The following is a 24,153-nucleotide window of genomic DNA, read 5'->3' as shown; positions in this document are numbered from 1 at the left end:
GACACCCCAAAAGCACTGGGGAGTGCTAAAAACTAGTTGGTAGATACTGCTGACAGATAGTAATTTTGACAGCCAGAAATATTTATGCACAATTAGGGGGGACACCCCAAAAGCACTGGGGAGTGCCAAATATTGAAAAGAAAAAAAACCTCTATCCTCCTCTCTTCTCTAGCGATTTTTGTTACAACAATTTGAATAAGAATATTGGATTCTCTGTCCCTGCTCTAATCAGCCTGTGACTACACCCTGCTCTCTCCCTCTGTCAAATGGCGATGGATTGCTGTGGAGGCGTGTATTTATAATCTTGAGGTATCGCGAGAACCGAGCCCCGGATCCGACAACGTCACATTGACGTTCGGCCTAGATTTGGATTCGGAGCTCGGTACTCGGATACCCAAAGTTCGGGTGGGTTCGGTTCTCGAGGAACCGGACCCGCCCATCTCTAGTTTAAAGTCTCTTTAAATTCTGCTCATCCATTATGTCCCCAGTTTTTGAGACGGCAGGGATAAAACAACTAGCAGCCAATCAGACCACCAGAATGCTCACAGCAGGAAATTGTATTTCAGGACACATGTGTGCTGATCTGGAAAACATTGACAGATCCACTAATGTAATATGTTAGTGAGGACAGAGCTGCATGTGACAGGGGCAGTGTCATCATGTGAGGTGAGGAATGGATGCAAACAGGAAGCCACAGAATCTGATGGTGAAAGTAGTTGGGTCCCCCAAAATTACATTAGTGATGTGAGATGCCTGTCAAAATAATGATTTTTATCGGCCCATGTCACAGTGACAAAAAAAACCCTTATCACTGCAATTTATCAATATATCACTGTGCGATTCTGGCCTGGAGCGGTAAGAGTTAACGTATTCGGGCCAGTATCTGTAGATATGCGCATGTGCAAGCCAGATAGTGGAGCTGATAGCTATATTTCAGTTCCCCTATAAAATATATGTATAAAAAATATTATTTAATAAAAAACAAAAAAAACTTTAAACATTAAAAAAATTCTTTACTTAATTAAATAGGATTTTTTTTTCATTTGCTATCCTCATCCTCTGATGGTGATAACAGTACCACCATGATATATGTTACATAGACTAGCAATGTTATCACCGGTGGTAACCCTTATTGGTCGAAGCAAGAAAAAGCCCTATCGACTATATGAAAATGGGTGCAATATGGCTTTTCACTGTTACAAAATCAGCCCTATAATGACAGGGAAATAAACTCTTTATGGCAAAACAAGGTATGTGTTGGAAAAGCCTAACAAACTGCTGGATGCGACTCTGATCAGCGGGACATTATATACAACCCAAAGTCCAAAATATGTAATGCATTCCCATGCCCAACACACACAGGGCCTGATTCATCAAGCAACACAGCGAACATCCAAGTACAAGCAGATCTCAAGATATGTTTCCATTTGAATAGAACTTGCCATATGGAGCCAGACACAACAAACTCTAGGATATATGCACAATGCACACGTGCAATATAAAGTCAGAACACGTAGAAAAATGAAATACATTAACACCTGTTAGTAATATAAACATTAATGAAAATACATTTTAAAAACATATATATTTTGCATTTTTTAACAGGAAATACATTTATCAGGATGCTATTAATGCTTACTGTATATAAAATGCATTTTTACAGATGCTCTTAATTGCAAACACATGTTCTAGCATGCATTCGAGTCCTTCATCACTATAACTCAGTACTTACACCTGCCCTGGAGCTGGTGCAAGTGATATGGCTAAAAATCACGTACCTGAGAGATGCCCAGAGCTTAAATTGGACTGATGTGTGTGCGCTAGACCTTGGCACACTCTTACTGTACATTGACTACATGCATATGCCTCTCCCCTCCCCCGTTCCGCCCTTCAAATCGCTATCGGTTGTGTCATTTTCACACAACGATGAATCGCATGCACTTACGTTCACTGGCGTATAGTCCGTTTCTGAGCATGCACAGAGCAATTTGACAGAAAATACGACACGCAACAGGAATTACGTTCATTAGTGAATCAGGCCCGCAGTGACAATTCCCAATATAAGAGACCCATCCTACCATATAGCCTCATAATGCCACTATGCAGTCCCATAACGCTACCATACAACTCAAATATGCTCAGCATGAGGCATACAGCCACATCATAATGCCACAAATGAATAATACATCATAATGCTGCCAAATAGCACCGTCATATAAGAGTATAGCATTCATATAGCCCCCACTTTGTCTTCATATAACTTCAATTATGCTTCCATATAGTACTATTTATGCCACAATATTGACCCATGCCTACATTACTCACTCCCAGGTCCCCACATTGCTGCTGGCAGTCTCACATAGATGGCAAACTAATAAGGAGGTAAATTGAGCACTGTGATTTTGTTGTGATTTGTGATTCAAAATTTGTCAATCTGTTGGTAAAAATGGAGCTTGCTACTTGGTCTAGATAGTTCCCCCAGAGCCATTATCCAAGTCTGGCTGGCAATCTTTAGCCCGGGCGAGACTCGGCTCAGGAGCTTATTAGGAACATTTTAAAGGAAAAAAAAATGCAGGTGGCCCTGTGACCTGGCCCAAGGTAGCCCACTATGGGGCAGGCCCAGGTTCAGATGCCCCCCGGCCCCACTGCCCAGCCAGCCCCTGGTCCTCTTGGTTTGTCTTACATATGAATAATGTGAACGGGTGCAAGGGAGAACATTTATTCAGCTTTTGTTGTTTTAACTTGTGATTCTTTTGTGTTAAACTTCTCAGTTATTTTGTATTGGCTGGATAATTACTCAGTAAAGTTTCTGTTGCAATAGGTAAAAAGTGTAAGAGTAGAATAAAAAGCATTTATTAAAGAATGCAATTTTTTCATAGCTGGTATAGGTATAAAGTATATGGAAATAATTTGAACCACACCTACTGCCAGGGGCAGACTGGGCTGGGGGGCATCTGCCCCCCGGGCCCTTCCCATAGTGGGCTACCTTGGGCTGAGTCACTGGGCCACCTGCATTTTTTTCCCTTTAAAATAGACTGCTAAGTCGCATCTTGCCCCCGGGCTGAAGTTTGCCAGCCCTCCCCTGCCTACTGCTCTATTTATTGGGCTAACAACAGGCATTTATAAAATTATATTTCATTCTTGGTATAAAATATATGAAAATTGTTACATGCGGCTCATAGTGGCGCTACCTCTCCCAGTGCCCCGGCTCCGTGATTCGGTGCTCTCCTAAAGTGCATATGTGCCTCTCCTTCCTATGCTGTGTGGCTTGGACAACACCTGCTGATAAAAACAGGTGCTGAATTCAAAACATCTCTCAGCGACCAGGTATTATTGGCTTCTGTGTTGCTGTTACAAGTGTGTTATTCCGATTACTCATTAAAGGCCGATCTTGTGTTCTGACCATCCTTTTCTGTTAGTGACCCTTAACCTTGGCTCATGTCCTGACCCTTGGCCTTTCTATGACTACAACTTTATTTGCACCCGTAGTACTTTGTCAGCTGCTGCCTTGTAGGGTTAGCAGAGGACTAAGCTTAGCACCCCCTTTAAGGGGTCTTGGGAAAGACCGGATGACCATCAGTCAGCAACAACTGTTACAGGCACTACAAGCAGCCGTGCATAATGTCAACCACACTAATTGCAATATTTATTTGACAGAGTTATTAAAAAGACAACTTTCGGTCACAGTTGATATAATGGACATGTAAATAATATTAACTGCACTTACTGCAATATTTATTTGGCTGAAAAAAAGACATTTCAAAGGTTGGAGAGAAATCTCTGGCACTCCAAAAATTGTATAAGGAAATTACACCTAAAAAGCTATTATGCTGAAATATACAAATAAAAGATAAGTATCAAGAGGTATAAAAATCTGAGAAATCTGTAGACAGCAAAGTAGTAGAACTGCAATATGTAGAATTGAGTAGTGGAGTCAGGATTTATTACAGCTTCAGAGGGCATACTAAACAGAGAAGAATGAGTGTGCAATGTGTTGCTTTTACAAGGTTATGGCATTAGAGAAGCTAAAGGCCTCTGGGCCATAGTGCAAAATCTGATCCAGGGCCCCCTTGCCACTGAGAAATACCAGTGCAAGTTGCTTAGTAGATATTGCAGGAGATCTAGGGCCTGATTCATTAAGGATCTTAAATTAAGAAGTTTCTTATTTAAGTCTCCTGGACAAAACCATCTTACAATGCAAGGGGTGCAAATTAGTTTTCTGTTTTGCACATAAGTTAAATACTGACAGTTTTTTCATGAGCACACAAATATTAACTTTAAATTTCAGTGTACAAATAAGCTATGAAGTATTTGTGTGCTACATGAAAAAACAGTCAGTATTTAACTTATGTGCAAAGCAGAATACTAATTTGCACCCCTTGCATTGTAACATGGTTTTGTCCAGGAGACTTAAATAAGAAACTTCTTAATTTAAGATCCTTAATTAATCAGGCCCCTAGTTTTATTGCATAGTGCTCCTGATTTAGGAAGCTTCCTATAATTACCACATATGCCATGCTGGTCGGCTTCTGTGCTCACAGAGAGAAAGAACCCAGCAGCTCGGAGTCTGGATAGCATATTAGGGTATCTTGCATGAATATATTGATTAGCGCCGCATTTGAAAAATTCATACAAATGTCAGATTCCTACACAATGGAAAAATTATCATAGACAAAAGTTGGATTTACCATGCAACAACTTTATATAGAGGTCATTTAAAGCTGTGCTACCATCACAAAAGTTGGTAAGTAAAGGGCTGCCCACTATCCAGAGCCACAGAGGGTTCTCTGTGCAGTTCCAGGTTCCTCTTACAGGCCCAGCCAAAAACTGTAAGCGGGCTTGAACAATTGGACCAATCACAAGCCCTCCCACTCACATACCCCATTTTAAGTTGACGAGATAAAATTATTTGTTCTGTATTAGCAGGACCCTGGAAGTATATGGTCCCATGCAACCTGGGGGGGCAGTCCTGTCCTGAAATTGTAGTGATTTTATATTGTTCAGCAAAATAAAGCTAAGTAAGTAATGTTTCAACATAAAATACTTTTAATAAGTGTATTCATGGATTAATGGAACATAAATGTCTGTTTGCAGTGAAGTGATGGACACATATGAACAACTGATGTTCTCTTGGAAGAGATTTGTAAAACATGTTCATATATTTGTCCTGTTCACAAATACTGGTTACAACTTTTGTATTTTTAAATGTTCCTTTTATTTCTCTTCTACAATGCTCCATTTTGCACATATTATGCATGTGCAGCTCTTCTATCTGTTTCCTGCTATACTGGTATAATGGTCTGTTATACATCCTGGAAATGTGGAGCATGTTCTTTCAGTCTCGCTTCGTTACATCTTTATTTCTAGAAATATATATTGATATATTTTCATATCAGTGGCAGACCCTGTGTCACTTACAGTATACTGCTGAGTATGTCTAAAATATGTTCTGCTGCGTCTTTTCCACTAGCCTGCCAAGAACTCAGCTCTGTAGCTGTATCTACTGGACAAGGAACTTCAGGTCTTTTTGTTTTACAATTTCTGTTCTGTTCCTCTAATCCCATATAACCCCTGTAAACCACCCCTGCCTTTATCCATTTTGATCTCTCCCAACATATATACTAGTATGTAAATTATCTATATTACCATAACATTTGTCTATATACAATATTCCTGCTGCACAGATTCTCATACCTTATATAATAGTAGCAAGTTTATTGCAGGCAGATATTGGTGTTTAACTGTACTGTTTTATAAAGCTGGGTACACACTACAGGTTTTTCAACCAATTATCGAGCCAATCACACGATAAACGACTGTTAGGTCCCATATCCCATTAGTGTGTACGTTCCCACGATCATGTTTTATCGAACTAAACCACATCATATAATTTGATTTGATAAACTGGCTAAAAATGATTATCAACGATGGAACGGTGTTGTGTAAATGTGAAAGTGTGTACGCACTCACCACCAGCAGCGTCGGAGATCTCTATAGAGTGTGATGAGTCACGATGCTTTCAGCAGAGGGTTATTACAGATCTGAAGGTGAATCTTGTAGGTGTGCACACATAAGTCGATATGCTCATCGGGACTTTCCGTTGTTGGTAAAATCATTACAGAAATGGCATCTGCAGTATTTTTCTGTAGTGTGTACCCAGGTTAAGTTAAGAATCTGAAAGTTAACTAATAGCATTGTGTGACAATGACTTGTTTCTTGTCATACTATGCTAGTGGCTAGAAGGGGCAGCACGGTGGCTTAGTGGTTAGCACTTCTTCCTTACAGCATTGGGGTCATAAGTTCAATTCCCGACCATGGCCTTATCTGTGAGAAGTTTGTATGTTCTCCCCGTGTTTGCGTGGGTTTCCCCTGGGTGCTTCGGTTTCCTCCCACACTCCAAAAACATACTGGTAAGTTAATTGGCTGCTAACAAAATTGACCCTAGTCTGTGTGTGCCTGTCCGTGTGTATATGTTAGGGAATTTAGACTGGTTGCACCAATGGGGCAGGGACTGATGTGAGTGAGTTCTCTGCACAGCACTGCGAAATTAGTGGCGCTATATACAGTAAATAAATGATGATGATGATGATGTTTCTTGTCATACTATGCTAGTGGCTAGAAGTAGAAGAAAGAACAGACAGAGTTTTCACAAAATGCACTAAAGTAAATGGCTTGAGGAAATTGGAAAGGTAGTGACAAGGTATTGTACATCATTAGACAACCCCCTTTTCTGACCTGCTCTATTGAAGGGGGCTAGAAGGAGTGAATCCTCCTGCATTGTGATGTGACTCCCAGCTTCAGGTGACAGGACGCTTCCTTAGGAGGCAGGGCCGTAACGAGGGTGGTGCGGGCGGTGCCGTTGCCCAGGGCGCAAGGCTAAGGGGGCGCAGCAGCCGTCCGTTACCTGCCTCCATACCTTCAGCCCTTAAGTTCCGCTTAAGGGCTGAAGAGAGAGAGATAGAGATATTAACTTACAAGAGTTTGGTGCTTCAGCCCTTAAGTTCCGCAGTGGAACGCGTTCCACTGACAGGAAGTTCGGCTTTTGGAACGCAAATTTGCCTTCCTTCTAGGTGCACTGGCACAAATTCAAGGCACACAGCAGCTCCAAAATTCTACTGTGTGTAATTTATTAGATTATTAGCAGGGTCACCTGGTGTTGCGCGGGTACAATTTGTAATGTGTAGCAGTTTTTATATATTAGCAAATTATTTGGCAAATAGACCAAAAATGATAATTAGAAAATAAGATTTGTTGCCTTGTCGCATTATCGTTATGTCGTGTTATCGTGAGGTTTCCTTCCAGCTGTCAAATTGTTACAACCAAATAATGATGTTTTCAATGTGGTCTAATAGGTTACTTTTTCAATACTAAATAACTATGTAAGATTTGCCAGCTTTATATGAGATCTGTGGAAAATAAATTTGCCAACAAACTCCTCTTTTATATATATATATATATATATATATATATATTTATATATATATATATATATAGAAGAAAGATAACAGACCTCCTCTTTTATTTTATATTTTATTTTTTCAACATCATTTTTACTGAGCTCAAAACAAACAATAAAGGGGTACAGAAAAATAGGGGGAAACGTATTGTCGGCATATTATGAAAAGAATGAATATCACAATATGATAATAAGAGTACCTAATGTGGTACAGTAAGATGTCAAACCTCCGGAATATACAATATAGTTATGTAACGTAAATCCTGATGTTCACCTATTTTTCTTTATATATCGATGCTCCTAAGCAATCCATTTTTTGGATACAAATAAGGGATCAACAACCAGGTTAAAACTAAATTTGATAAAGGACACCGCTGTCTAGTACCTCTAGTCATACCGAATGAGTTGCTTTTCTTAATTATTGATAATAAGCTCTGTATGGGGATTGTCCTATAGATATTACATAAATTGTGATAAGAGGGTCCCAAAAGCACGTGTCTCAAAGATTTGGTGCAGATAGGACCACGATACATAAACAAAGGCCTTCTCTGCGTCACGGCTCAAAATTATGTTTTGTGTGTTTGTATTTGCAAAGGATGCAATAACAGCAGCAATAGCAGATCTTATGCCCTTAACTGCGTGCCTGCTGTGGGCGAAACCTGTTTGGCAGGGCCATAACTAGGGGTTAAGGCCTAAGGGGGCGGCATTTGTCTTTCTCGCCACAGGCGCTAGAATTCTAAGTTAAGGCTGTGCTGTTTGGTGTTCTGTTAATAAAGGGGGCATAATAGATTGCAATCGAGTCACCATAATTTTGGCTAGTAATTTAAAGTCCTAGTTGAGTAGTGTAACTGGTCTATTAGATGACACTTATTCAGGAGCTTTGTCTGGTGTTGCTAACAGGATGGTGTAAGCTTCATTGAAGTCGGGGACTGGGGTCTGGAGTCTGTGTATACATTGGACAAGATTAGTGAGTACTGGTGTGAGCTCTGATTTTTCATTGATGTCACAAATCAGTTTTTCTCTGTGAAATGGTGTCTGTGTAGGAAGCTTTGTGTTGCTGAGTATGTTTTGAAGTACTAGATCATTAGCAGGGCTGCCTTGTATAAATTAGGGGAACAGGTGTGAAATTGTGTAGTAATTTCTTGTGTGGAGATACATCTTTCCTTCTTGGACGGGTTTAAAATAGAAGCAATATAAGCAGGGCTGCCATCAGAAATCGTGGGGCCCAGTACAAATGAAACAGGCAGAGCCCCCCCAACGTCCCCTGCGATCGTGTTTGACAGTTGCATGGCTGTCACAGTGACAGCCAGGCTCACAGAAGCAAATTACAGGGAGAGAAGGCGGATCACATGATCGCAGGGGCAGAGCTATTAGTCCCCTGCGATGGTGTTTGACAGCTGTCTGGCTATCACAGTGACAGCCAGGCTCACTGAAGCAGACAGCAGCAGCGATGCAGGGGAGGACAGCTGCCATCAGGTACAGAGGGCCCCATGGTAAGTCATGGCCACAGGCCCCCTGGTGAGCCCGGGCCTCATACGCCAGTAGCCCCATACTCCCCTGATGGCGGCCCTGAATATAAGTTCTTGGTGTCTGTAATTCTGCTAAATGTCCTAGGAGCTTTCCGGCTTTGTAGAATATGCTAGTAGTATAGGCTATTTTACAGTTTGCGTGATTCATTAAGAAGGTTTCGAGCAGTTGTTTGCTGTTTTTATAGTTATACGTAATGTATTCAACAGATTCAGGTGTTACACTTTTAGTGACATTGTCATGAAGCAACACCAGACCACAATATGACTGCCATTTGAAATAAATGTGAAAAATGGTTTCTAGAAAACAGCCGTCATCATCCCCAGAACTGCAGACACAGAATATTCTACATTCTATATTCCTACAGGTTCTGAGCAGCAATGTATTAAGCCCTCTGAAAGGTCCACCCTGTGGCCCAATATTTTATTACCAAAATTATGTTTAATTTGCTATATTTTTACAAATCAACTACAATCATACTTCCTCCGGGAAATCCTGGAGGGGAGGTGATGCTGAACTGCAGAGCGGAGCGCAATGAATCGCAACATTTTGGCGCCATCCCCATGAGGCAATGCCGCAATGGCGTATATTTGCAGTGGGGGCAGGGCCAAAAAGATGCGATCCATGGTGAATTGCATCATGAAGGCCCTCATCTTACCCACTTTACTAGTAAGTGGGCAGGAGGCAGGAAAATGCATACTTGCCAATCTTTGCATAGTTAATTCCGAGAGATCCCAGGCAGGGGGGCGTGGATGGAGGGTGGAGGGGGCAGGGCACGGCCCCCTCCACCCATTTGGCCCCGCCCCTGCAACAAACCCATCATCTTGTCGCGGGGGGGCGAGGCCAAAATGACGCCAAAAGGCTGAATCGCGTCATTATGGCAAATAAATTCCAGTATGCGGGATACTTGCCTGCTCTCCCGGGAGTCCGGGAGACCTACCTGGATTTCGGGAGTCTCCCGGACATTCCGGGAGAGCTGGCAAGTATGGGAAAATGGACTGCTCCCACGGGAGCTCAGGAGTCCTACAAGGAATTCAGGAGTCTCTTGTATATTCTGGGAGAGTGGGCAAGTATGTGTACAACTGATATACCGGACTGTGACAAAAGGTAGAAAATCCCTGTGCAAATAAATAAACAGAGCCATGACCATGAGAATGAAGGTATATATGCATATGAGAACCTCTCTAATCTGTCTTTCCTCCGTTATATTTTTGACAAGTGAATGTAGGGGAAGATGGATGCCCACATAGAAATCATTGATCTCCCTGACACTAAAACTGTGCACACAGCCAGCTCACCAAGTTGAATGATGGAATAAGGGAAAGTAGAGTAGGTCATATTTTCCCCTGTTCCTGTTCTGTCATCCAGGTTTGTAACTCAGCTGTGTGCTTTGTTATTGTATTAGTTGCATCTTAGCGTTCACATTTATAGTAATAATTTGCTTGGTAATGCCTTTTATTTTATTTACATTTCACACACCATCGTAATTTTAGAACATTTGTAATCTGTCTATGTTTATGGTATAATTATTGTTTTGAGTTTAAAATTTAGTTTAATTGTGTTTATCTTTTTTTTATTTTAATAAGAGAACCCCAGATTCAACAACAGTTAATCAAAATAATTCCCACCCAACTCAAAACCTTGTGGCACATAAGCTTGTATATTGCTACGGTTTTCTTTAAAAAAATGGGTCTTAAAAAATATCATTCATTTTTTAAGTTGGGATCTTTTGGCAAAAAACATTAGGCTATAAATTAAGCCCCCTGGCAGAATTTAATATTAACAAAGACAAAACTAAACTTGAGTAAAGAAATTCACCAGTGTACACCAAGCTAATATGGCTTTGTAGCAAATATATCTACATTGCATTTTCTCTTTAGTGCCTAAAATGTGCATACTAATCAGGGGTGTGACAGTAATTTTGATGAGCTATCCTGACGAGGTTTTACAGAGGCAGAAAAAAATAGGGAATTTAATTTAAAAAAAAAAAATAATTTTTTCTGCAAAAGTGTAAATGAATGGTATTTTTTTGTATTTTTTTTACCTTGTTACTAAATCTAATAATGATTAAAATTAACTTATTTCATCATGTTGCTTTATATGAGGGACTAGAGGGGCACCAATTTAGCTGGTACCTCATAAAGTCACGTGGCTAAACCCATATTAGCCAGCTCTGTGGGTGCTTGAGAACCCCGAATATTTGTGCTAATGCTGCCACTAACCATTTCTGTACAGGTTGGGTACGTAATACCGAGCAAGTAAACCCCAACACTGCTTACACCAGCGGTAGAAGAGCGAAACTGACATTACAGAGTTCATCTTCATTCCGAAGATGTCATTTCCCGGTAAACTATTTATTGCGACTGTTTAGAAAACTGACGTATAACTATTGCGGCGATTTAAGATCCCGTCAGCCGCATGGACGTCACTTTTTAAGAGCGGGACTATTAATTATGGTCTTAAGGGGGCAATGCAAGCAGGCGCAGGCTGTACCAGGCTTTTTAGTAAGCCTTGTACATTTTAGAGCCTGTGCCTGCTTGGATTGCCTCCTTAAGACCATAATTAATAGTCCTGCTCTTAAAAGTGACGTCCATGCGGCTGACAGGTTCTTAAACCGCTGCAATAGTTATACGTCAGTCTTGTAAACAGTCGCAATAAATAGTTAACCAGGAAATGACATCTTCGGAATGAAGACAAACTCGGGAATGCCAGTTTCGCTCTTCCACCGCTGGTGTAAGTAGTGTTGGGGTTTCCTGGCTCGGTATTATGATTACCACCGTTCTGTACATGGTATTTTTTAGTCATATGGGGCGGGGAAAACAAAAGAGAACCCCAAGTTATTTTTAAAAATTGGCTCCTATGGCTAAACCCCAAGTTGTGAACCAGTTGTCTTGTTACTAGGGAAACTTTTGGTTAGTTTGTCTGTTGGAGCAAGGACATGCCAGATAGGTACTTGGTGGGACCTACAGGTGAAATAGGGTTTGTTAAGAATCCCATGCATAATGGCAGAAAACATCACTGGAAGGGACGCATGTTACATGATGTATTGTAATGTTGTTCTTAACCCTGCTCTTTCTGTACCCTATTTTTCTTTAGCTATATAAATGAGGTTCACAAATTCCCAATTCCAATTGTTTCCTTTAAGTATATTTATTTCTACACAGCATACTCTACTCACTTCATGTGTGTATGGACAATGTGTTGTGTACAATCATGGCCAAAAGTTTTGAGAATGACACAAATATTATTTTTCACAAAGTCTGCTGCCTCAGTTTTTATGATGGCAATTTGCATATACTCTAGAATGTCATTAAGAGTGATCAGATAAATTGCAATTAATTTCAAAGTCCCTCTTTGCCATGCCAATGAACTTTATCCCAAAACAACATTTACACTGCATTTCAACCCTGCCACAAAAGGACCAGCTGAAGTCAGGTCAGTGATTCTCTCGTTAACACAGATGAGAGTGTTGACAAGAACAAGGCTGGAGATCACTCTATCATGTTGATTGAGTTAAAATAACAGACTGGAAGCTTTAAAAGGAGGGTGGTGCGTGAAATCATTGTTCTTCCTCTGTTAACCATGGTTAGCTGCAAGGAAACATGTGCAGTCATCATTGCTTTGCACAAAAAGGGCTTCACAGTCAAGGATATTGCTGCCAGTAAGATTGCACCTAAATCACCCATTTATCGGATCAACAAGAACTTCAAGGAGAGAGGTTCAATAGTTGTGATGAAGGCTTCAGGGCACCCAAGAACATCCAGAAAGCGCCAGGACCGTCTCCTAACGTTGATTCAGCTGCAGGGCACCATGGTGCAGAGCTTGCTTAGGAATGGCAGCAGGCAGGTGTGAGTGCATCTGCACGCACAGTGAGGTGAAGAGTTTTGGAGGATGGCCTGGTGTCAAGAAGGCCAGCAAAAAAGCCACTTCTCTCCAGGAAAAATATCATGGACAGACTGATACTCTGCAAAAGGTACAGGGATTGGACTACTGAGAACTGGGGTAGAGTAATTCTCTCTGATGAATCCCATTTCCGGAGAAGGAAAGATGAGCACTATCATCAGGCCTGTGTAATGCCAACAGTAAAGCATCCTGAGACCATTCATGTGTGAGGTTCTCTCAGCCAAGGGAGTGGGCTCACTCACAATTTTGCCTAAGAACACAGCCATGAATAAAGAATGGTATCAAAACATCCTCCAAGAGCAACTTCTCCCAACCATCCAAGAACAGTTTGGTGACGAACAATGCCTTTTCCATAATGATGGAGCACCTTGCCATAAGGCAAAAGTGATAAGTAAGTGGCTTGGGGATCAAAACATCGAAAATTTTGGGTCCATGGCCAGGAAACTCCCCCGACCTTCATCCCATTGAGAACTTGTGGTCAATCCTCAAGAGGCGGGTGGACAAACAAAACCCACAAATTCTGACAAACTCCAAACATTAATTAGGCAATAATGGGCGGCCATCGGTCAGTATGTGGCCCAGAAGTTGATTGACAGCATGCCAGGGCGAGGTGCAGATGTCTTCAAAAAGAAGGATCAACACTGCAAATATTGACTCTTTGCATAAACTTAATGTCCTTGTCAATAAAAGCCTTTGGCACTTATGAAATGCTTGTAATTTTACTTCAGTATACCATAAAAACGTCTGACAAAAAGGTGTAAAAACAATGAAGCAGCAAACTTTGTGAAAACCAATACTTGTGTCATTCTCAAAACTTTTGGCCATGACTGTACAGCCATGCATTCTGGATTTGATCTGTCACGTTACATTTAACTTACAACTGTAAACAAGAGAAGTTGGCACATTTTCAGGGATAAAAACTTCTAGGCCATACTCAGCAAAAAAACACCCAACAGCCCAAACAAATCACCTGAGAGCTGAAGATATTATTGTGGTGAAATTTACACAAAAGTCACAGCGTTCATTGATATGGGAAGATAAATGAAAGGCGAGGTGGCTAAAAGCACTGCGGAAACCAGCTCACATAATGTAAACTTCGGTCTTTTTACTGAATCACACTTTAACCATGTCCCAAAACAGAGGTAAATTAACCCATCCCCTTTACGTTGGAATGAACCTGGGGGTGTCTTCTGGTGACGCTGCAGACCTAGATGTAATGACCTCTTCCCCGTCATAGGGCCACTTTCGTGGCTGGCTGCAACTCCAACCGTCGCCCCAGTTGTAGAGAAAAAGTCTGCTTAATGGGAATGGGAGGGTGGGTGCTTCTCTGATTCACTGTTTTAGAACAAAGGTTACCCCCTAGTTCAGGGTTTCCCAAACCCAGTCCTCAGGGCCCCTTAACAGTGCAGGTTTTCCAGATGACAATGGAAATATTTAGTACTACCTGTGGATCCGTTACAATGTTTCAGTCAGTAATGAATACACCTGTGCTCTAGCAAGGAGATGTGGAAAACCTGTACTGTTAGGGGACCCTGAGGACTAGAGTTGGGAAACCCTGCCCTAGGCTATCACAAGGTGTAACATAACTCCCTGCAGGGGGGTGGCCATTCTCACCACCCCTCCTAATTTGGGTTGGTAATACTACTGTGTGGAGGAGGTGGGGCATATATACCACCTGCTAAAGCCCTCATCGGGGTGTCCCAGCGCCATCCATTATTACCAGCAGGACTAAATGGCCATCCTAAACCTTTACATCAAGGGAAACCACCCACCCTAAATGTACAGCTGAATCCATAAATCATACTTTCCAACTCTCGGAAACAAGTTTCCGGGAGAGGGGGCGTGACTGGAGAAAACGTAATTTACGTTGCGGGGCCAAAATGACGCGATTGGCCTTGCCCCGCCCCCTCCAAAATGGCGTCAATCACCGAGAATCGCGTCATTTGACGCGATTCTCGGTAAAATCCAGGATGCGGGAGAAATGCCAACGAGCCCGGGAGACTGAACCGAATTTCGGGAGTCTCCCGGACATTCCGGGAGAGTTGGCAAGTATGCCATAAATATCTATAAAAAAAAATTAGGGATAGAATTTTGTATGTTTTACTTGTTCTGTTCAGCCTGTTTTTATGTTATTTTCTTCTCGTTCAATTTCCCCTGCTTCTCGCTGTGCTCCTAGATTCTTTATTCCCATTTCAGTTGTTTTTTTTTAACACCCACTTAAAATAAAAGCAATGCTGTACTATGCTTTAACAGCAACACATGCAGGGCCGTGTAAACAAACTGGCAATAGGTTGCCATAGCAACTGTGAAGGCAATTGCAGACAAGAGAATTTGATATGCAGCTTTTCAACCAGGCCCTGCCTTTATTCAGTGGCCTGCATTGGTTTTTGAGGTATAAAACCTATATAAAGGCTGCTGACTATTTTGTTTCCCGCGAATGCAGAGAGAATACAAATGAGAAATCATACGTACAGGATGAATGAGTTAGTATCAATGAGCGAGGCATCTTTTATACCCATACTGTCCTAATTAAATGCTTACATTTGTAGGTTTATCTGTTTCACAGCAATCTGCATTACGATGAAGATTTCTGGAGAACTAAGAATACATTTAGAAATAATATGTACTAATGTAATTAGATTTTTACTGCACCAGATCCACTTGGAGCACAGTGACTGACATGGTGAGTGGAGCAGGGCAGGAGTGGGGGAATGCTCTCACCCTATACTATACCCCTCATACAGTTACCACTACAGTTATGGCAGGAAGCTGTGCAGACGACCCTTGCCACCCAGCAATCATCATCATCATTTATTTATAAGGAGTCAGCAAGTTCTGTAGCGTTTTACAATTGGGAACGAACATGGTAATAAAACAATACTGGTTAATACAGACAGACAGAGGTTAGAGAGCAATGCTCTCAAGCTTACAATCTATTGGACAATGGCAGTTTGATACATGAGGTAAAGTGCTTCATATTGCATATTGGTCCAGGCAAATTGCAAAGGTAAAAAGTGCTTAGTGGGCTATATGATTCAGTCACACAACATTGTTGGTCAAAGGGTTGTCGTCTTGTGTTAACTGTGTAAAGGGTGGTAATAGGGTAACCAGAGGAGGTTATGTATAAGCTTGCCTGGAGAGGTGGGTTTTCAGAGAGTGCTTGAAGGTTTGAAGACTATTGCGAGGAGGTTCACAAAGTGGGTGCAGCATGAAAAAAGTCCTGTAACCGGGAATGGGAGCAGGTAATGTGGATGATAGACGCAGATCTTGTGCAGAACGGAGGTGACGAGTTGGGAGATATTTTGTGACAAATGAGAAGATGTATATTGATGCAGGTCTGTTGGTTGCCTTGTATGTTAGTAGAAGTAGTTTATATTGGAGTCAGTGAAAAACAGGCAACCAATGTAGAGACTGAGTGGATCAGCAGTGGGAGAATGATTTGCAAGGAAAATCAATCTAGCTGCTCTGTGCAAAATAAATTGTAGGGGTTAAACTATAATTCGGGGAAGACCAGGAAGGATAGAACTGTAGTAGTCAATGTGGGAGATGATAAATAAAAGTTTTTGCAGTGTCATGTGTGAGATATGGGCGTATTCTGGAAATGTATTTTAGATGTATGTAACATGATTTAGATATAAAGTTTATGTGGGGAACAAAGGATCACACACACTTAGGCAGTGAGTTTGTGGAGTAGGATTTATTGTCATGTTATCAACAGAAATAAAAATGTCAGCTAGGAAACTTCTGTTGGTGGTGGAAAAATTGTTAACTCTGTTTTTGAAAGATTTGAGTTTGAGTTGGCGAGATGACATCCAAGATGAAATGGCAAAAAGACAGACAGCAGCGCGGGCCAACACAGATGGTGAGAGATCAGGAGAGGATAGATAAATGTAGGTATCAGTCACATAGAGATAATATTGAAATCTAAAGGAGCTAATTAGTTTTCTAAGAGAATCGGTATAGGTAATAAAGTACAGGGGAACAAGGACTGAGGTTCTCCAACTGATAAAGGAAGTGGAACAGAGGTGGATCCAGAGAAATTAACACTGAAAGACAATTAGATAGGTAGGATGAGAACCAGGATAGGACAGTGTCTTGAAGACCTATGGATTGTAGCGTTTGTATGAGAAGAGAGTGGTCAACAGTGCAGCAGAGAGATCCAGGAGAATTAGATACGAGTAATGGCCTTTAGATATAGCAGTGATCACCTCATTGACAATGAAAGCATGATTGAAGTGGATCCTATAGGTTGTGTGAGGAAAGCAATCATGCAAGGCGAGTGTAGGCAATTCTCTGCAATCCTGTGCATGGGGAAGCTTTTACTGCAAAGATCCTTGATCCTTGATCACCGGCGAAAAGTTATCACCAGGAGGGAGGGTTTGTTAAATAAGGGGAAACCATATTGGGTGTTTTTGCTGAAAAAAGGGTTTTCTCTTATTAATAAATAGGCCCTCAATTCCCTACCACAAAAAAACCCAAACACACAGGGTCCATTTTAGTCAGCAGTCAATTAACCTAGATACAAACTCCACATACAGTAGATAGGGCCCTGGATGAAATTGAACTCATCACCCCAATATAAATCTAAAAAATTCATAGGAACCTTGACAAAGCATACCTGCTATAAAGTGGCAGTAATTTTTTTAAAATTACAGCAAGCAAACATAATTAGAGATGCTCAGAAATTTCAAACCAATTTGAAATTCAATTACATTTCACCTGTTCAATGCCCACGAACATGTTTGTAGTATTGTCAATTGACCGGATTTGAATTTGTGGTTTCGACTCGCGTTACAATCCGCTGTTTTACATTTTGCCTTCACTGTTCACATTAAAATTAGTGTATTTAAATAATATTTTTAATTAATAAAATGTTTGTTTTTTTGTATTCTGACTGGAAAGACCACTGAGGGTATATTTACTAAACTGCGAGTTTGAAAAAGTGGAGATGTTTCCTATAGCAACCATTCAGATTCTAGTTATCATTTATTTAGTACATTCTACAGATTGACAGCTAGAATCTGATTGGTTGCTATTGGTAACATCTCCACTTTTTCAAACCCGCAGCTTCAAAAATTTACCCTCTAGAATTGTATAAGCTTTTAATATTTATTCTTTAGTCTGTATATTGTAATCTTTAATAATGTAGTTGGCACTGATCACCTTTCCCCTTCACTTGCATATGCATTTAAGGAGCAATAAACAATTACAAATATTTTTTTTAATAAGTAATATATATCTGCCTCCTTTGAGTAGCACTGCTGGGGTACCACACAGCAACAGGGGGGGGAAAGGGGGGGGGGGGCATTTTTGGATGGTCAGCTACATATGTTCGTTCATGTTCAGCTGATCAGCCAAGAAAGCCTGGTCGGAAGGTGACGGGGATCATAACCAGTATTTATATATGCATTTGGACTCCCCTAGTTCTGCAGTGTTTAATGAAAGATGCACAGTACTATTATTATTATTAATAATAATTATAAACCTCAACCATATTATGCAGTGCTGTACATTGAGGGGAACATGATACAAACATATGACTTACAATGATATGAAATAAAATGTAAAGTTGGCCCTGTCCAAACCAGCTTACAATCTAAGATGTGTGGGGTACACTTTATACATAAGGGTTAGCTGTTTGGATACATGTTCATGGTTACAGGCACTGCTCCAGTTCCTGGCTATAGACAGTTGATAATTATAGGCATAGCACCAGTTCCTGGCTCCAGACACAGGCACAGAACTAATTCCTTGCTTCTGGGTAGCCGGTGACAAGACACTGCACTAGTTCCTGTCTCAGCTGATAACCACAGACACTGCTCTAGTTCCTGGCTCTGAACTGTTGGTAACCAGAGGCATTGTGCTAGTTCCTAATTCTATAAATAAACCGCCAAATAAGTAGGTGCTGAGACCTAACTCGTAAATAATGAACTATTCATACAAAATCGATTCACAGAATGTTCAAAGAAAAGTCCACTTTTTTCAAGGATTGATGCTCATGAAAATCCTTAATATTCATCTGTGAGTGGATCTTTGGCTTAAAAGTCCTCCAATTCATACAGGAACCCAACATAAAAGGAATAAAAAGTTCATATGGTGAAGTAAGTTACATACAAATTGAAAGCCCGTGCACCACGTGCTCCGAACAATTTCCTTTTTCCAAAACGTGCATACACCAATAGCCCAATGGGGTGTAAATATTAGTAGATCTTCCGTGTACCCCTTTGTGTGTATGTTTACGTTAATTATATGCTGAAAACGCCTTGTATTGGACTGATATCCTTCGTGGTTATATTCCCAGCATTCCCGTCACTTTAAATCACTATAACTCCAGGGAAAAGAAAAATGCAATCTAGACATATTACCAAAACACTTCAAATGGACAATTTATTTAAATATATATTTTGCACTCATAAAAATATGAATCCCATAAGGGTGTTGCAAGTTTTCATACCAGATTTGTTCCAGGTAATCACATGTAGATAGGCTGTTATAAAGTCCCGAGATTTCTAATGTCTGCTTGTCGCCATGGATAAGTTCACCTGTATCACCACATAAAAGTCCAACGCGTGTCGATCCTTAATAGAATAGTTTGTGGCTCCAAGCAATTGATAACCACAGACACAGCGCTAGTTCCTGGATCTGAGCAGCTGGTGAATGCAGACACTGTGCTAGTTCCCGGGTCCGAGCAGCTGATACAGTTTCTAGCACTGACTGCAAACACTAGTTTCTGGCTTTAGGCATTTTGCAATTCCAGGTACAGCACTGGTAATAAATAAGTGCAACGTATTCTTATTGGGTTCTCACCACAAGGGCATATATACATTAGCTGTGACGCAGGGTTCTGAAAATAAATATGTATTTTATCATGGTTTAGTGGTCACCTTGGACACTAATGTCCTGGCCTGGCGGTTCAGGATTTATGCCCCAAAAACATATATACTTTAGTTCAACATTCAAAGATTAATCACTAATCTTGTGGTCACTCATTCCACTCCTGGTTCTGGTCATTGCATCATTAGACACTGAAATAGCTCTCGATTTGTGTGGCGTAAGAGATCCTTGCCAGGTTTCGGATTTCCAAAACCTTTTTTTTTTGTAAATGATATAATTTACATTTATTTCCATACTAATAAAAAATACAAGGTATGAACAAAGAGATGTAATGATTGCAAGCTTACAATCTATAGGAAAACAAAAGTGCCACAGATTGCAATGCTTATATGATCCAATCACTAAGCACTGTGGGGGGTCAGTAGGTTGTTTGAGTATAGAAAGAGAATAAATATATATTCATCAGCTGTGTAGATGGGGGTGGTGATCAAGTAAAATAGCTTATTGAGGTCTAAATAGGTGAGTACGTTTGGAGGGTTGGAATCTAGAGGAAAGTTTCGTTGTACACGGGAGGGAATTTCTACAGAATAAGTGCAGCTCAACAAATGTCCTGTAATAGCAATGGGGGCAAGTAATTGAGAGAGGTTCAGATTTTGGGCAGAGCGGAGAGGTCAAGTTGGGAGATATTTTGAGACAAGTGAAGAAATTTTGGTGCAGTTTTCTTAATGACTTTGCATATTAAAACCTAATATTATAATATATAAAAACACAACATCCCAAATGTGCTCAAAAAGCAAAATATGAATTAGCCTCGTACCAATGTGCACAACAAAATCAGGCTTGCCAAGTAATACACCAGAATTAAAAACATGTCTTATTTATCTGATGGTATGCTGGTTTCAATATAGAGTCCTCTCCACAAGAAGCACTCCAATCCGTGATAGCAACTTGACCAGCAATGAAATAGCAGAGGCACCAGAAAAACTTAGAGATCATCCCCATCTAGGCTTTGTATGTCAGTAGAAGTATTCAATATTGGATGCAGTAAAGTACAAGAGTGAAGCAGCAGAAAAAAAACACATTTTGCAAGAAGAACTAGTCTAGCTGAGATATGAGGCTTTGCGGTGTCTTATGTGAGATACCTGCATATTTCTTAGATGTATGTTACAGGATATGGATATAGATTGGGAGTCGGGAAGAAAGGAGATTTGTAAAGGAGCTTGGGGGTAAGTAGCTTCTGTTGACTGGTGGAAAGATTATTAGATCAGTTTTTGAAGATTGAGTTGGAGGTGGTGAGAGAACATCAAAGATGAAATAGCAGAAAAACATTCAGTATCATGGGCCAAAGCCTATAATGAGAGATCCGAGAGAGGATAGATAAATTAGAATGTCATCTGTATAGGCAACACTGAACTGAAAGGAGCTTTCTCCTATCTCATTTGAACCTGACTCAAAATATAAACTTTGTGAAACAAAATAACGAACTATATAATGTCTGGAGATGTCCCTTCGCCACCCTTCCTTAAATATTCAGTAAGCCCTATCAATTCAGTTGTCCTCATGTATAAACTAATGTACACTGATAGTGGATGTCCAGACAAACAATATATATTGCGGTTCACCAGTGGACCCAGCTTACAGAGAGCACCTAGCCAAAGACATTATACCAGATAACATTGTCAGATAACCAGTGTGTGCTAATTATTCTTTATTTATGATACTGAGCATACAGAAGAGAGGGCTCACGTGTACTAGATGTAACCACATTGGGCAACACAGATGGGTATGTGGTATGAGTGTGTTTTCATTTTGGTTTGATCTTTGGTTTTGCCTGTCTTTCTGGTGGTGATTTTGTTTAAAAAGCTCAATAAAGAATAAAGGATGGACATAAAAATTTTAGATTGATCCTAAATCATATTTGACATTTCAATGCAATTTCTAGTAACGGTTCAATGCAGGCAGGTGCATCTGTGTTTCAACAACAAACTATTTTATAGATCTCTGCAAAGGAACTCAGATGGTTAAACCAATGTTCCAGTGGTGATATATCACCCTGCCCTGATAATTAATTTGCAAAACCTGCACTGCTCATGACCCATTGACCTGAGATCAAATGTCTAGGAGCAGCAGAGACACCTTGTCACATTGCCTCCTAGATCCCAATCACAAATTGCAGGATGGAGTGCAGTGAACACAAAGTTCACAGAGAAAGAATTGATAGATTGATTTTCTATCAATATGTACAATCCAAAATATAATAAAAACTTTAAGGTGTTTATGAGAAATGCACATTGTTCAGGGAAAGCTGTGATTGCTGAGAAAGATTTTGGGGTAGATTTACTAAACTGGGGGTTTGAAAAAGTGGAGATGTTGCCTATAGCAACCAATCAGATTCTAGCTGTCATTTTGTAGAATGCACTGATTGGTTGCTATAGGCAACATCTCCACTTTTTCAAACAGGCAGTTTAGTAAATATACCCCTCTATCTTTTTAGCCACACGAGTTTCCAATTTTTTTGTCAAGTTTGGATACTTTGACCATACTGCAGTTACGCCGATGCCATGTGTTCTTGCTGATTATTGTCATAAGTACATTTTTACTGAAAATCTCACCAATATAGTTTAAAATTATAAAAACTTCCAAAACATATTCACATTCTAGAATTTTCAGGGTATAGTAATATATATAGGATAGGTTTAAGGTTGAGTTAGATATCCTCTTTTCCAAGGACATATACTTTGTCGTTGTCTAGGGGACTTCTATTTTGTATGGTAACCCAAATTTAAGGGACAGCAGGACTGTTGAGGATTGTAATTTTCATTTTTTCTCATGGTGAATACGTTGAGAAGGTATTACACTTTTGTGTCCTTGGCCTGTTCTGGTTATACATACTGTGCACGCATATGGTATCAATGTACTTTCGATGGATAAGCTAGTATTAACCACTTGATTTTGTTATTCATACATAAAACTGAACATACAATTAGCCAAACACCATTTTTTATTTTTCTTTACTTAATAACTTAATCCAAGTTATATACATTCAGTTTAAGTGAAATACTAATAATACAGGTCACAAAATTCCATGGTGACTTCTAGTGTCCATAAATTGCATAGTTGGAGGTATATTATTTCTCATAATATTCACCACAGTTTTTTCCCTCTTTTTCTTAGCAGGCACAGGCAAATATGGACTGGCACTTTTCACAGGCGCAAAGACCTGGGACGAGTGGGTTAGTAAACTATGTATACATTTTTTTCTTTTTTTTTTCTATGAAATTCTGGTAAAATGAAGAATATGAAATTTATATTTTACTAATCAGTTACCCACTATGGCAAGCTGCCCGTGATGCAGTAACTGGAGTAGGTGCAGATAGCATCTTCTCTGTTTGGTGGCGTGGCTCTATGTTGTGTCATCCAAGTCCAACACCCCATTCCCAGCTCATTACCAACATGGAGCAGCAGCACCCAGCAGCCTCAGGGGTATTTGCTAGCCGCTACCCCTTCACGTCAGTGGCCGGTGCTTGGCGTGCAGTGAAAATAAAGACACTGAATGAGTAGGATAGCCAAGAGGAGTGTTATCTGACAATTTGGGCCTTGGTAAAATGGGAGCCTGGTCAGTTGGATCGTGTGTGAGGCTTAGGTAGATGGAAGGTGTGACTGGTTTTACTCTATTTGGAATGACGCTGTCAAAGCCAAAACTTGCCATGCAGCATGATGGAAGACAAGCAACTTCTATTGTCAATTTAAAGTAAAGTAAATAGTTGCAATATGAAGTGCAGACTGCACCAGAGTCTGTATCCACACTAAAGTCATCTATGTGACAAGTCTTCTCTCAGAAAATAATATTCCAATATGAAATTAAAATGGGTCTTTTTATTAAAAAAAATACCTACAATACTTGACTTACATTCTTAAACTAGTACCAGGTTGGTGATGCTATGTGACTCTCCACTGAGCTAAATGTATGAAGTTAATTTAATGCTACATTTCTTACAGCCAATGTGTAAATTACAAACTTCTGCTTTGACTAAAAGGACAGGATTTGTTTATTTATAGTCCACACTGCAATTAAATAACAAGCACATCTTCATCTATTTTCCATATTTCCCATGAACGTCTGATTGGTTAGTACTCAACCTGCTGAGGATGTCGGCGTCTGGCCAAACAACCCTGTGGAAACAGAAAAGCTTCAGGCAATGATCCTGGCATCAGCAACTGGTTAGATTTTAAAACAATTATTCTTGTTTTAATGTACAGAACTTCTTTATTAACATTATACACAAACACATCTCCCGCACCTTATTCCCAACCCCTAATGTTTTATGCTATAAATTCAATGCCCTTTCATTATAACACAATACATTAAAGTGATGCTACAAAGACCTACTACCTAGTATAAGTTTCACAAACTCTAGACGCTTCAACATTTG

The 24,153-nt window shown here is 40.2% G+C and overlaps 2 protein-coding genes across 4 annotated transcripts in view; both read left to right on the top strand.

Moving 5' to 3' along the window:
* Positions 1-24,153, top strand: part of LOC142152881 (protein diaphanous homolog 1-like) — a 418,442-nt gene that overhangs the window by 151,151 nt on the left and 243,138 nt on the right. The gene's annotated exons all lie outside the window — the stretch shown is intronic.
* LOC142152878 (protocadherin gamma-B4-like) overlaps positions 1-24,153 on the top strand; it is a 50,071-nt gene that overhangs the window by 14,452 nt on the left and 11,466 nt on the right. For all 3 annotated transcript variants that reach the window (XM_075209937.1, XM_075209936.1, XM_075209938.1), the window contains exons 2-3: positions 22,895-22,953; positions 23,853-23,941. In XM_075209937.1, coding sequence (XP_075066038.1) covers positions 22,895-22,953; positions 23,853-23,941 — 148 coding nt within the window. The remainder of the gene's footprint in view (positions 1-22,894; positions 22,954-23,852; positions 23,942-24,153) is intronic.

The sequence above is a fragment of the Mixophyes fleayi genome, chromosome 4 (genome assembly GCF_038048845.1).
Source record: "Mixophyes fleayi isolate aMixFle1 chromosome 4, aMixFle1.hap1, whole genome shotgun sequence".
Taxonomy (NCBI): Eukaryota; Metazoa; Chordata; class Amphibia; order Anura; family Limnodynastidae; genus Mixophyes; species Mixophyes fleayi.
The sequence above is the reverse complement of the archived record's forward strand: the minus strand, read 5'-3'. Positions and strand labels throughout refer to the sequence as shown.